At 42.9% G+C, this 13185-nt stretch overlaps 1 protein-coding gene across 17 annotated transcripts in view; it reads left to right on the top strand.

Moving 5' to 3' along the window:
• Positions 1-13185, top strand: part of ssbp4 (single stranded DNA binding protein 4) — a gene marked incomplete at both ends in the record, with an annotated part of 170691 nt that overhangs the window by 136203 nt on the left and 21303 nt on the right. For 8 of the 17 annotated variants that reach the window (XM_080721768.1, XM_080721765.1, XM_080721761.1 and 5 more), the window contains 3 exons: positions 6516-6642; positions 7323-7390; positions 9710-9774. In XM_080721768.1, coding sequence (XP_080577894.1) covers positions 6516-6642; positions 7323-7390; positions 9710-9774 — 260 coding nt within the window. Of the gene's footprint in view, positions 1-2332; positions 2420-6515; positions 6643-7322; positions 7391-9696; positions 9775-13185 lie in introns of all 17 variants that reach the window. The other 9 variants (XM_080721764.1, XM_080721754.1, XM_080721763.1 and 6 more) reach the window with 5 other exon arrangements.

Here is a 13185-nt window from a genome sequence, read left to right on the forward strand (position 1 = left end):
ATGTGTGCAAGAAAGGACCCCCAAGATGATATGTATTTGGCCACGGACGCCGATCTCAAAATATTTAGTTCCAGGGACCCCCAGAAGCAAAATTTGAGTTAGAAATGTTCGCTTATATTCAAAGATTTTCACACATTTTCACAACTTTTCAAAAATAGCAGATCTACAAGCTCGCAGCGCGGCACTCGGTGCCGCGCTGTGAGCTTGTATATCTGCTATTTTTCAATAGCTAAAGTTATTAGGGCCCCTCCACCTTGGGCCCCAGTAACTCAGTCCCACTTTCCTACCCCTTGTGACGCCCCTGGCTGAGTGCAGCAGGGTGGTGGGTGGTCCTCCCCCCTGTCCCCCTGTACTGTAACAGCAGATCCATGCTATGAGTGGCTGCTGCTGGCGACGCTGGAGTCAGATGAGGTGACTGGTGAAGAGAGGAGGAGAGGTTAATGAGGTTAATGCTGTGTAGGAGCCCACCGAGCTGAGACCACAGAACTGCTCATTGACACACAGCCTCTCTCTCTTTCTCTCTCTCTCTCTCTCTCTCTCTCTCTCTCTCTCTCTCTCTCTCTCTCTACTCTGTCCTCACTCTTTGAAATGATGGCTGGTCAGAGAAACAGAGGGGTCTTTGAGAAGTTGAAAATCTCGAAATTAAATTCATACGTTAACTTATAAGTGACAGTAACTGTCATTTTGAATAGAGTGTTTTGCAAACTGGCATGGGAGTGCCTGTGTTAATGAGCAATCTTTTTTTATTTGATTGTCAGTTGACAATTAACATACTTACTGAACCTCAGAACGACGTATTTGGGCTTGTTAGCCTGGCTGGGATCGTTTCCAATTTCGGGGTTTGATCCGGTCGGAAAGCGGAAACAGCCTATGTCATGTTGTAGTCTTCAAAGGACTACACTTTGGACAGAAAGATCAAACCGGAAACAGTTTAACCCAAAATAATTCCCCTGCGCTCAAGGGCATAATTTTAGGTCCTACCTAATAAACCCCTTGATGCAGCGTAGTTTTGCTTTTGGAAAATTAGTTTGGTATGTGCACCTTTTCGTCCATCTCGCAGCGACTGGCAAGACTACACTTGACCAGTGGTTCTCAAAGTGGATTCCAGGGACTCTGTGGGTTCCTTTATGGGGTCTAAATTGACCCATACAAGTCTGTAACTCTGACAGTGTACAAATGGAACCAAATGAACCCTGACAGGCTAATTTGGTTCCATTTGTACACTGTCAGAGTTATGGGGAGACCTTGGGGAAACAAACAGTGGGGACCAAAACAAAGCGACGTCGGTCCTCCTCCCTGTTTCCAGTTTAGGCCACGCCTAGACTAAAATCAAAACAATCCCACCAAAGAAAGAAAACAACAGAAACCATCCTCCCCAGAGACATTCTTTTCCCATACTGCGTTTTTCCCAACTCCCATTGATGCCATTTTTCAGGCTGCCGAATGGAACTAGAGAAGTTTCTCTTCTTGGGAGTTTTTATTTATTTTTCTAGGGTATATATCGTGTATCATCCACACATTTATCAAAGCCACTTATTCTGACGCTGTGATTGGCTTCATGAATCATAACGTGAGTTAGGGCATTCACGAATAGTGATTTTTAGTATTCGAATTATTCGACCTCAAAGTATTCGAATAGTCGAATATTCGACAGGACTGGCCAAACTGTAAAATATTAAGTAAGCAAGAGGCGAACATTGTGAAAATAGCCGATCTGCATGCTGTAGATCTGCTATTTTCACAATATTTATCTGCGGAACCAAGTCACATTAAATGTAATACCTACAATTCCAAGTGCTTGTCAGGGTGGAGGTCCCCAGTTCAAATATGTTTATTTTGGGGGTCACGGCCTAAAAAGGTTTGAGAACCCCTGGTATAGAGCATTATATATTCTTCCTATCTAGCCAAGCTTTATAAACTATATATTTTTTAAAGAGAAAACAAAAAAATTAAAATAAGCGAATATTCGACTTCGGTGAACAACGTCGAATAGTGACTTTGATATTCGAATATTCTAATATTCGGTGAATGCCCTAACGTGAGTCCTGTCGTAGATGATTCCTGTGCTCGGATCTGCGCTGGTTTCTGTTTAGATTGATAAATGACACGCAATGTATTGTTTGTCTGTTGCTATTTATAGTGCCGTACAATTTCATATTGTACGGTAATATCATTAAATATTATCCACAACAAATCATGTCTCGATGCCATGGAGAAAAGTGTTTTTACGAAGCTGTGTGGAATGCAGCTTATCAAGGAAGATTGACTAACAATGTACTGAATGAGATTCCTGGAGTGTTTTGTCTGATGTGCTGGTGTCCTTCTTCCACAGGGTCCTCCAGGGTCCCAGCCGTCCCCCCATGCACAGCCTGGGCCCCCACACAACCCCAACAACCCCATGATGGGGCCTCACGGCCAGGTGAGCACCGCTGCCCTCACATCCTAGCACTTACTCACTTCATTTCAATTCAATTCAATTCAATTCAATTCAATTCAATTCAATTGGCATGTCATCCTATCACTTAATTCAATTCAACTGAATTCAATTCAATTCAAAGGGCTTTATTGGCATGACAATTGATTGATTGAAGAATTTATTAGAGGTTTGCAATAGGAAAAAGTACAGTTGCATTACAGCACCAATCACTGGTACAAGGTCAACTAAAAGGAGATCCTAGTAAGCTTTATGGCTTATTTACACAGGAACCACTTTATGTATCTCATATAACATTGAAAGACAGACGGATAGGATAACATCAATTACAAAAAGCAGAAAAATGGGGGGGAAAGGGGGGGGGGGGGGGGTTGGAAACTTAGTCTATTTACAGATCTCGAGTAGCAGCCGTCTGAAGGTGACTTTTGAAGGAGGCTAGAGAGAACAGAGTTAACATTGCCAAAGCAAAAGTAGAACAATACAATCGCTGGCTGGCTGGCTGGCTGGCTGGCTGGCTGGCTGGCTGGCTGGCTGGCTGGCTCGCTCACTCACTCACTCACTCACTCACTCACTCACTCACTCACTCACTCACTCACTCACAACCAAAACAGACACACACAGGCACATGTGCAGAACATGCACTTGACACACATAAAGAACATACACAATGTCACATCCAAAATACACACAGACATACTGTACTCACACAAGGACACTTAATACATACATAGTCACATACACAAACATACACAGTAAACGTCCTCAGTGTTAATTTATCCATTCGAAACTCTTGAGAGTGCAGAAATGGAACCAAGCGGACCCTTGCAAGGCTCCATTTCTACACTCTCAGAGTTAAATGAACCCCTCAACATTTTGGCAGTGTACATCAGGGGTCTTCAATGTTTTCAGGCCAAGGACCCCTTAGTCGAGAGAGAGATGAAGCAGGGACCCCCCACAACCCATAGATACCATATAGTTTCATCATTTGACGGCACAATCATCAGTGTATTTTGGATTCATGTCAATTCGTGTTTTCAGATATTTAACCACTTGAACCGTCAATACTTAATAAACGTGACCTTTCACTGTGTACTTAGTCTGCTCTTTTTCCCCAAACCTAGCCGATCTACTAGCTTACAACGCCTCGCAGCGTGAGGCGTTGTGATTTTTTTGGCTAAAGTTCTCAGAATATGTACGCTAGGGTTCAAGTGGTTAATATAAAAAAGGAGAAAAAAAAATCACACAAAGATTTGGAGGACCCCCTGTAGTAACTCTGAGGACCCCCTAGGGGTCCCGGACCCCCTGTTGAAGACCCTTTGGTGTACATAAAAGCACTGCACCGTAAACCGCATGCAAACGGCACGCGGGGTCCCATGTTGCTGCAGGCAGAGGACGTGCAGCATCCATGCTGGTCGGGAGATGAATAATTTAGCTGTGTTGTTGGCCCAGCTGTAAGGAGCGGAGGTGCATCTGGATGGCCTCCTCTCTAGCCCAGCACTCACCAGGCCCCATAGTCCATCAATACACCATTAATATTGCAACATGGCCTGACACACACACACACACACACACACACACACACACACACACACACACACACACACACACACACACACACACACACACACACACACACACACACACACGCACACACACACGCACACACACACACGTGTGCATCCATCCCCCTCACAAACATGCACACCACAACATGGACAAAAGGATGAGCAGCTATGGAGAAGGAACCAAAGGCAAGAGAAACAGAAACGAGGAGAGACGGCACTGAAAGAACAGCGAAATAAAAAGAGAAAATAGAAGACTTGAGGAGGAGGAGATGGTGACGGTTGTTGTTCTATAGTCGGTCCTCACTTCAAGGCCTGTACCTTGGCTTGGACTAAACTGTATATCGTCGTTGTCGGGTGGAAACCTTGTATGTCCAAGACCGTTCGTTTTGTATTTATCATTTTAAAAATGAACTAAACTAGTGAAAACAGCAGATCTACAAGCACACAACGCCTCGCGGTGCGAGGCGTTGTGTGCTTGCTTGTAGATCGGCTGTTTTCACTACTTTTGTGCGACAGCCTTGTATGATGAAGCAGGGCTTTACTTTGCAAAAGAACGTACAAATTTGTAACTTGGAGATACAAGGTTTCTACCCGACAATGACGATATATAACTCATCCTTCAGTTGTCCCTCACAACACATGGACTCACTCACACCGACACATGTCAAACTGTCACTGAAAGTCAGCCATATGTTGAATATTGTCACTGTCGGGCAGAAATCTTGGATCTCCAAGTTTCACATTTGTATGTTTTTTTTTTCGTAAAGTAAAGCCCTGCTTCATTGTACAAGACTGTCGCACAAAGCTAGTGAAAATAGCAGATCTACAAGCACTGTGTGCTTGTAGATCGGCTATTTTCACTATTGCAATTCGTTTTTAAAATAAAAAAGGGAAGGTTTTGGACGTGCAAGGTTTCCACCCAACAACGACAATATCATCATTCGTCTCTGCCGGGTGGAACTGGAAACCTCAGATTATGTCCAAAACTGCTACTTTCGATGCTTTTGTGTGACTCTGTAGTACTGTAATAGTATGATCGAGTGGGGCATTCATTTACGAAAAAACACAAAAAGTTAGAATCTGGAGATAAGTAACCTTATCACTAAACTCTGCTCTCAAATCAGTAGGCCTGCTACGTTTCCTGTGGTGCAATGCTAGTTGTTTTGCTTGTTTGCCTTTCTTCTCTGTCTTATAATGTCTTGACCATACTACAGTGTCACACACAATCATCAAAAGTAGAAGATCTGCAAGCTCGAAACGTGTTTTGAGCTTGTAGATCTGCTACTTTTGCTACTTTTGAATTCGAATTTTGGACATTATGAGGTTTCCACCCGACAGAGACGATATTATGCTCACAGGCAGTTTTGAAAAGCATTTTGTCTTGGGTGGCTTACATTATTCACTAGATGTGTGCTGATGCTGGATGGGTGTCTTGGGCTTCTTGCTCCTGTCTTCTAACCGCTGAGCATCTGTGGGGAGGAGAGTGTCTTTGGTTCTTGTTAGGAATCAGTCACACCACTGTGTCTCCACGAAAGACACACAGGTGTCTGATAGTTTAAAGAAGAGTTCAAATAAAATAAATAGCAGAGTAGAAGGTTTAAGTAGCATCGCATCCTACTAACTGCTCTACTTCCCACCTTTCATTCGTCTCTGTTATGCTTGTTCCTTTCTCCCTCGCTCCATTCATTCTTTAAAACGGCCTCTCCTTATTTCTTTCTTTGTCATCCCTTCACCTCAATCTAAATTAATTCTGAAAGATGTGGTCTCCTTTCTAAAACTTAAAGACGATCCCTGTTTCTTCAACAAAACTGCAAAAAGAGATCTTTCTTCAACACAATAGTTCCCCCTGCTGACCTGAGACGGTAATTCACCACAACATGGTCAATCCTACATTCTGAGTTCAGCATTTAGTTATCCAGAACAGTGGTTCTCAACCTTTTCAGGCCGTGACCCCCAAAATAATCATATTTGAACTGGGGACCCCCCCCCACACCAACACCCTGACGAGCACTAAGAGCTGAGGCATTACATTTTGTATACAGTTCTGAAAATAGCTGATCTACATAATGCTCACAACGCCTCGTAACGCGAGGCGTTGTGAGCATGTAGATTGGCTATTTTTCACATTAGACACTAATATTTGACAATTTGGCCAATGTTTAATTTGTCATTTTAGAGATATTAAAAAGTCCTTAAATTGTCACTTTGGAAATGTGCAGAAACCCTCTATACACTTAAACTTTATGTTGTTTTGTTTACTGTTGAGTGAGAAAACAATGTTGCACATTAAGCTAAACATCTGGGGACCCCCCCAAAATAATTTGTGGACCCCCCTGGAGATCACAACCCACAGGTTGAGAACCTCTGATCGAGAACACAGTGAAGTGGGTGCTGCTCATCAGTTCTGTTTACTCAACACTCGACTCAATGACTCGTAGCTTTATCCTTAGTAATCAGACTGAAAAATACATTCTTAACTCTTTGTCCCTCCTTTCTCTCCCTGTCCGTCCTTGCAGCCGTTCATGTCTCCACGGTACCCAGGTGGCCCCAGGCCCTCCCTCCGCATGCCAAATCAGCCCCCTGGGGGCATCCCTGGGTCACAACCACTCCTTCCAAACAGCCTGGACCCCACCAGACCACAAGGTAGGCGCCATTACACCAGGGATGGGACCATATGAACATTTCATGGTACAATAGAAGATATTATCGCGATAATCAAAATCCATTATACTGGTGGCGGAACATTTGCCAAAAAATAGCAGATCTACAAGCTTGTAGATCGTCTATTTTTTGGCAAAGACATTTGATAGAGAGTGAAAAAAAGACTGTATCAAGTACAGTACGTATATTATGTATGTACCTTTTACCAATTATAGAGGGTTTACTGTAAGTGATATATGCAGCCTGGCAAATAGAAGGTGAATTGATCCCAATGCATGACGGAGGACGATATCACGATAAATTAAATCTCCACCACGATACGATTATCTTAAGTGTTTTTTATCACGATAAATGATAATATTGCGTATCGTCCCATCCCTACATTACCCACACATGCGTTCAGGGGTACACACACTTTTGACAAATACCCTGGAGACTATTGACCTGCAAAGTGAGCCATTGTGTTGATGGTGTGTTATATCTGAACAATGGTAATCTGACCATTGAAAATCATCACAATTTAAAGACTCGCACACTGACGCTATTTGCCTGCCATTGTAAACACACGCGCGCACGCACACACTTTACTCTTTAGAGAAAGAATTATTGTGTGTCTGAAACAGTCATGAAAACAAAGACTAACAATCCTTTCTTTTTCACAGGACATCCAAACATGGGAGGTCCAATGAGAATGAATCCCCCCCGAGGCATGGGGGGCATGGGCCCACAGGTACACACACACACACACACACACACACACACACACACACACACACACACACACACACACACACACACACACACACACACACACACACGCACACACACACACGCACACACTGTAGACATCAATTTAATGTAGGGGCCTATTTTATTAACCGATCAATTAAAGGGGAAGACCACCCATTTTCAATATTGAACTATGTCATTAATATAACTTAGAGGAAAAAAAGTGCCCCCCCCCCTTCTGTGTTGCCTAGAACTGGAGGATTGATTTTGGAGTTTGTATTGTAAAGTACAACGGTGTGATGTCATCAAGTTGTACTTTACAATACAAACCCCCAAATCAATCCTCCAGTTCTAGGCAACACAGAAGGGGGGGAACTTTTTCTCTATTTCCACACAACTCCTCTAAGGTATATTAATGACATAGTTCAATATTGAAAATGGGTGGTCTTCCCCTTTAAGCACTGAAGAGGGCAGAGTGTTGTAGTCGGTAGCGCTGTCGCCTCACAGCTAGAAGGTCCTGGGTTCGATTCCCGCCTGGGACGTGAATGACACCTCCTTACTAGGAGATTGCATTGCATTGCAGTGATAGTCAAGCACACCAGGCCACTGGATTCTTTTATCCCCTCCCACCCACACAGACATTCATAAGCACAGCGAGATTAGAGACACTTTCACGATTATCAGCCACACGTTTATATAAGTAAACATGTAAGTTAAAAGGCTGCGAGGAGTTGTAATGTTTATCTTGTAAACATAGTGCACAGTCAGGATCCAGCCATATAAACTGTTTAGTTTTTAAAGGCCCTCCTGTATCTTTAGTGTGTTTAGCCGTTTAATGTTTTCCAGTGCCAACATTGATTCTAGAGGCCAACTGACACATTATGTGCATGTTGAGGGCCAAGTTGATATATTGAAACAATATTTGGCTAACAATAATTGTCCCGATCCCATCTTCCAGAGGGATGGTCTTGCTGTTACTGAGTTCAATATATTGTAGGAGTAAACTATTCATTGATACAGTATGTGGCTGTACTCGCTTTCACTTTGCATTTACAATTTGTCGTCTTCGTGAGAATTGAACTAGTCTACCGTTACTGTTACTTTTCAAGATTCAAATTCAAAAATAGCGAAAGCAGCAGATCTACTAGTTCAAAACACGACTAGAACAAATAAACCCAATCACTTTCCAGCAATGGACTGAAAATGCAACAATTGCAACATGAAATGACATGCAAATATTCTATATTTGTGCATATTGTGCATACAGTTGCTCATCATTCTCAAGGAAAAAAAATCACTGTAAGTGCAAACTGTAGTTCTACATACATTGATTGATTGATTGAAGACTTTATTAGAAGTTTGCATATGAAAAGGTACAGTTCAATCAGAGCCCCCCTCCCCCCCAATACCACACCGACAGAGACCAACTGAAGCAGTATAGCTTACTATGCTCTTAAGCATGCATTCTGCCTGTCAGTTGGGCAGTGGGCCCTCTCCCTGAGTGTCCTCTTTAACAGGCTTCATCTTAGGAGTGTGTGATTCGGTGTGAAAACGGCTTCCTTTACAGGAGATCCAGGATACAGTAGCTCAGCAGCAGCACATGTGTACGGACCGTCTGTTCTGCCTAAAAATATTCTCCTTCCAAACAGTTTGCACAGTGCCCCCCCACCCCACCCCACCCCACCCCCCAATCAACACCAGCCCCCCTGTCACACATGTGCAAGTATGCACTATGCACACAGCCACACACACATACACACGCACACACACACAAGCAAACTCCCTGCGCCCCTCCGTGCCGTTCTGTGCCACCCTGGCTGGGTGACTTTGGCAGTGAGCGTAACAGCAGCTGGTGTGGCATCTGCTCGACAAGTGTAATCGTCTGCTGAACAAAACTCTGCCTCTGAGTGGAAGCTGCTCTGTGGCCTGCCCCTACACACGCACGCACACACGCACGCCCACACACACGCACACACATAGTGCCAGCCAAAACCCCCTGCTGGACTACCATGTAAACACATGCACAGACACTCATAGAGAAGCACACACACGTGTGCACACACACACACACGCACGCGCGCGCACACTCACACACCTGCTCGGAGCACAGAGCATACATACACATAATTAAACGGCGGTTAGTGGGAGACATGAGTGTTGCTGACCTTCATTAAGATGCCAAACTTTCCGTTTGACTTACAGCAGAGCAGGTGGGCGGGGCCATGCTGACTGTTCCGTTGTTTGTTTTCTCTCTCTCTCTCTCTCTCTCTCTCTCGCTCTCTCTCTCTCTCTCTCTCTCTCTCTCTCTCTCTCTGTGCAGAACTACGGTGGGGGGATGAGACCACCGCCCAACTCCATGGGGCCAGGGATGCCCGGGATGAACATGTTAGTACATTTATATTATATACCGGTACCAGTGGTTCTCAACCTGTGGGTCAGGACCCCCCACATTATTTTGAGGGTTCCCTAGATTTGATTAGCAACATTGTTTTCTCACTCAACAGTAAACAAACCAACTTAAAGTTTAAGTGTATACAGAGGTATATGCACATTTCTAAAGTGACAATTTAAGGACTTTTTAAAAATAAAATTACAAATTAAACATTGGCCAAATTGTCAAATATTAGAGGCAGGTCTACATGCAGATCTAGAGGCAGATCTACATGCTCACAACGCCTCGCAACGAGCATGTAGATCTGCTATTTTCACAATAGAACCGTAGTATACACAATGTAATGCCTCAACTCCACAGGGCTCAATTCTTGGTCCTTTATTATTCTCCCTCTATATACTGCCGCTGGGAGAACTTATTTCCGCTCACGGTGTGAATTTCCATTTCTATGCTGATGACACCCAGCTGTACCTTTCGGTAGCTCCGGACGACCCCTGTGCTCTAGACCCATTGCTGACGTGTGTGTCTAGCATAAAATGCTGGATGAGCGAGAACTTTCTCAAACTAAATGAGGACAAGACAGAAGTTCTCATAATTGGTTCTACTGCGCAGAGAGAATCAATAATAAGTAGACTTGGTAACCTGTCTAAAGAAAGTAACACTTCTGTAAAGAACCTGGGAGTGATCATTGACGCTGAATTGAATTTTAATACACACATTAATCATGTCACCAAGATTGCCTTCTTTCACCTTAGAAATATTGCGCGAATTAGAGCCTATCTAACATTGGACGATGCAAAAACGCTGATCCACGCTTTTGTTTTCTCTCGGCTTGATTACTGCAACGCACTTCTCTCTGGTCTGCCAAAGAAAACAACTGACAGTTTGCAACTTGTTCAAAATGCGGCAGCCAGAGTTTTAACTAAAGCTAAGATGAGAGAGAACATATTACTCCAGTCTTAGCGTCGCTACACTGGCTCCCGGTTGTTTTTAGGATTGATTTTAAAATTATTTTACTTGTTTATAAAGCTCTAAATGGTCTGGCACCTTCGTACCTCTATGACTGCCTGCATAGATACGTTCCAAACCGCCCACTCAGGTCTTCTAGTGCTGACCTACTCGATGTGCCTAAAATGAAATATAAAAAATATGGTGAAGCAGCTTTCTGCTTCTACGGACCGACAGTTTGGAATAAACTCCCACTACACCTAAGACAGGCAGCCTCTGTGGATAGCTTTAAAGCACAGCTCAAGACCTATTTCTTTACTCTTGCTTTTAGCTGAATTATTTTTTTTATCTCTTTGATGCTATTGACGTCCACACTGTTCTGAAATTGTTTTTCAATATTTTATGTTTTTATTGTTCTGCTTTATTGTATTCATGTGTATTTTATTTTTTCTGTTAAGTAACTGTGCTTCATTTTCCAGCAGGGGCGAGATCCACTACCGACACTGACGCGGCAGTGACAGGTCAATGGCGCGTCAGTGACGGCCGTTTATTCTACCGACCGTCGGTCAATAAAACGACCGTCAATATTTTTACTGGCTGTCGGAAAATTAAATGACGGCCGGAAAAAAAACCGACGGAGGCAGTTTTTTTTTGCCAGCGTCGGTGAATTATTATTCGTGTGGCTTCAAACGCTTACCTGTAGTTCCATTGGAGAGCTGGATCGATGGAGCGTCTGGAACAGTGCTTTTGCACTCTCCCGCACCCACGCATGCACGCACGCACGTGTGAAACAGTTTGTTTAATTTCAGGGAAGCAAATATATTCCCAACTAGGCTTATACTTCTCGAGATCAAATGGCTCCTGAGTCCTGGGCAATCATTATTTAATGCATTAATGAATGACAAGCCCAATATATATATATTAAATACTGTACATTCCCTCTCGGCCTGAGCCATGCACAGAGCTGGACATGTTTTCTTTTTTTTTTTCATCATAACATTTACATATTAAACTTAGCATTTGTTTAATACCTTGGCAAAATTATAGTATTATCCATGAGGACATTTTTCTAGCGTCGGTAAATCTCTCTCCAAATGTCGGCTAAATAATTTGTGTGTCATCTTTCCTGCAGCTGGCAGCTGCTGATCTCTCTAAACACTTATTAACTTATTGTTCACTCCATTAACTGATTGATTGATTGATTGATTGAAGGCTTTATTAGAAGTTTGCATAGGAAAATGTACAGATTCATGACGGTACAGTTCACTGGTACAAGGTCTACTAAAAGGAGATCCATGAAAAGACTAAGCTTATTTCAACAGGAAACCATTAAAGTATCTCATATAACATTGAATGACAGACAAATAGAACACAGTACTATGCAGTAGATATGTAAAGAAAAAAAGAAAACAGTAGGTCTATACAATCAGTAAGTACAGTATATACAATATATACAAGGAAGGGGCAGGTAACAGTAAGTCTAAACAACGTCAAGTACATTTGTTGTTCATAGTGTCCAAAGCTACAGGCTTAGTAAAAAATAAAATATTAAAATGAAATGACGACACGCCATGATGCGGTGCATTCACTGGTGTCCGTCTTTTTTTCTTTTTCTTTATTTATTAGGCTACACCCAACAAATTACATCTGTAGCTGTAATGCCCACCAGTGCTTCATTTGTTAATTATTAGGAGAAATGAATAAAATACATAGAGTAGGTCCATAAAATAATATGCCTTCTTAGGCTCTGCCAAATCACAATATAAGGGTCCCCGTGACATGGCTTATTTAATCAGATCTTATTTAATCAAAGCGTTATAGGCAGCTCACCGAAAATAGCAGATCTGTTGTGTAAATCTGTGCTTGTGGATCGGCTATTTTTCGCTGTTTGGCGACCAATCCCGGTGGGAACAGGCCTACCAATATCAGGTCTGATCTGTCTGTAGCCTATACATCCATCACGGATAGCGCATCTCCAACTTGTTAACCAGCTGGGAATCATCAAACAAAGAATTGACGATGGCCTATTAAGCTACACGCCTGTACCTATTGGCCAATTTAGACATCAAAGGAGTGGAGATTACCCAAGGGAGTCGCGTGGGCGGTGGTTTAAAAACTTGTGCAGACACAGTGCAGACACCAGACAGACATAAGTGACCATGCTTTGTCTTGGAATTATAATAACTGCATGCACTTATTGCACTATAGAGCCTTTTCAGCAGAACCATCTGGCACTGGACAACACACACAGCTGACCAGGCCGCTATAGAGGAAAACGTCTTCAAAGGGGTCCCGATACTTTTACTTCTACTCCACTACATCTCGGAGCTAAATATTCTACTTCAACTCCCTACAACTATTTGAAAACTTTACTAGGCCTAGTCACTTTGCAGATATAAATGATTAAGCCTATTTTAGGCTGTTTGAATCTACGGACTTTTATTTAGGCCTATAAC

This window comes from Nannobrachium achirus (assembly GCF_963921795.1).
Source record: "Nannobrachium achirus genome assembly, chromosome: 1".
NCBI classification, from domain to species: Eukaryota; Metazoa; Chordata; class Actinopteri; order Myctophiformes; family Myctophidae; genus Nannobrachium; species Nannobrachium achirus.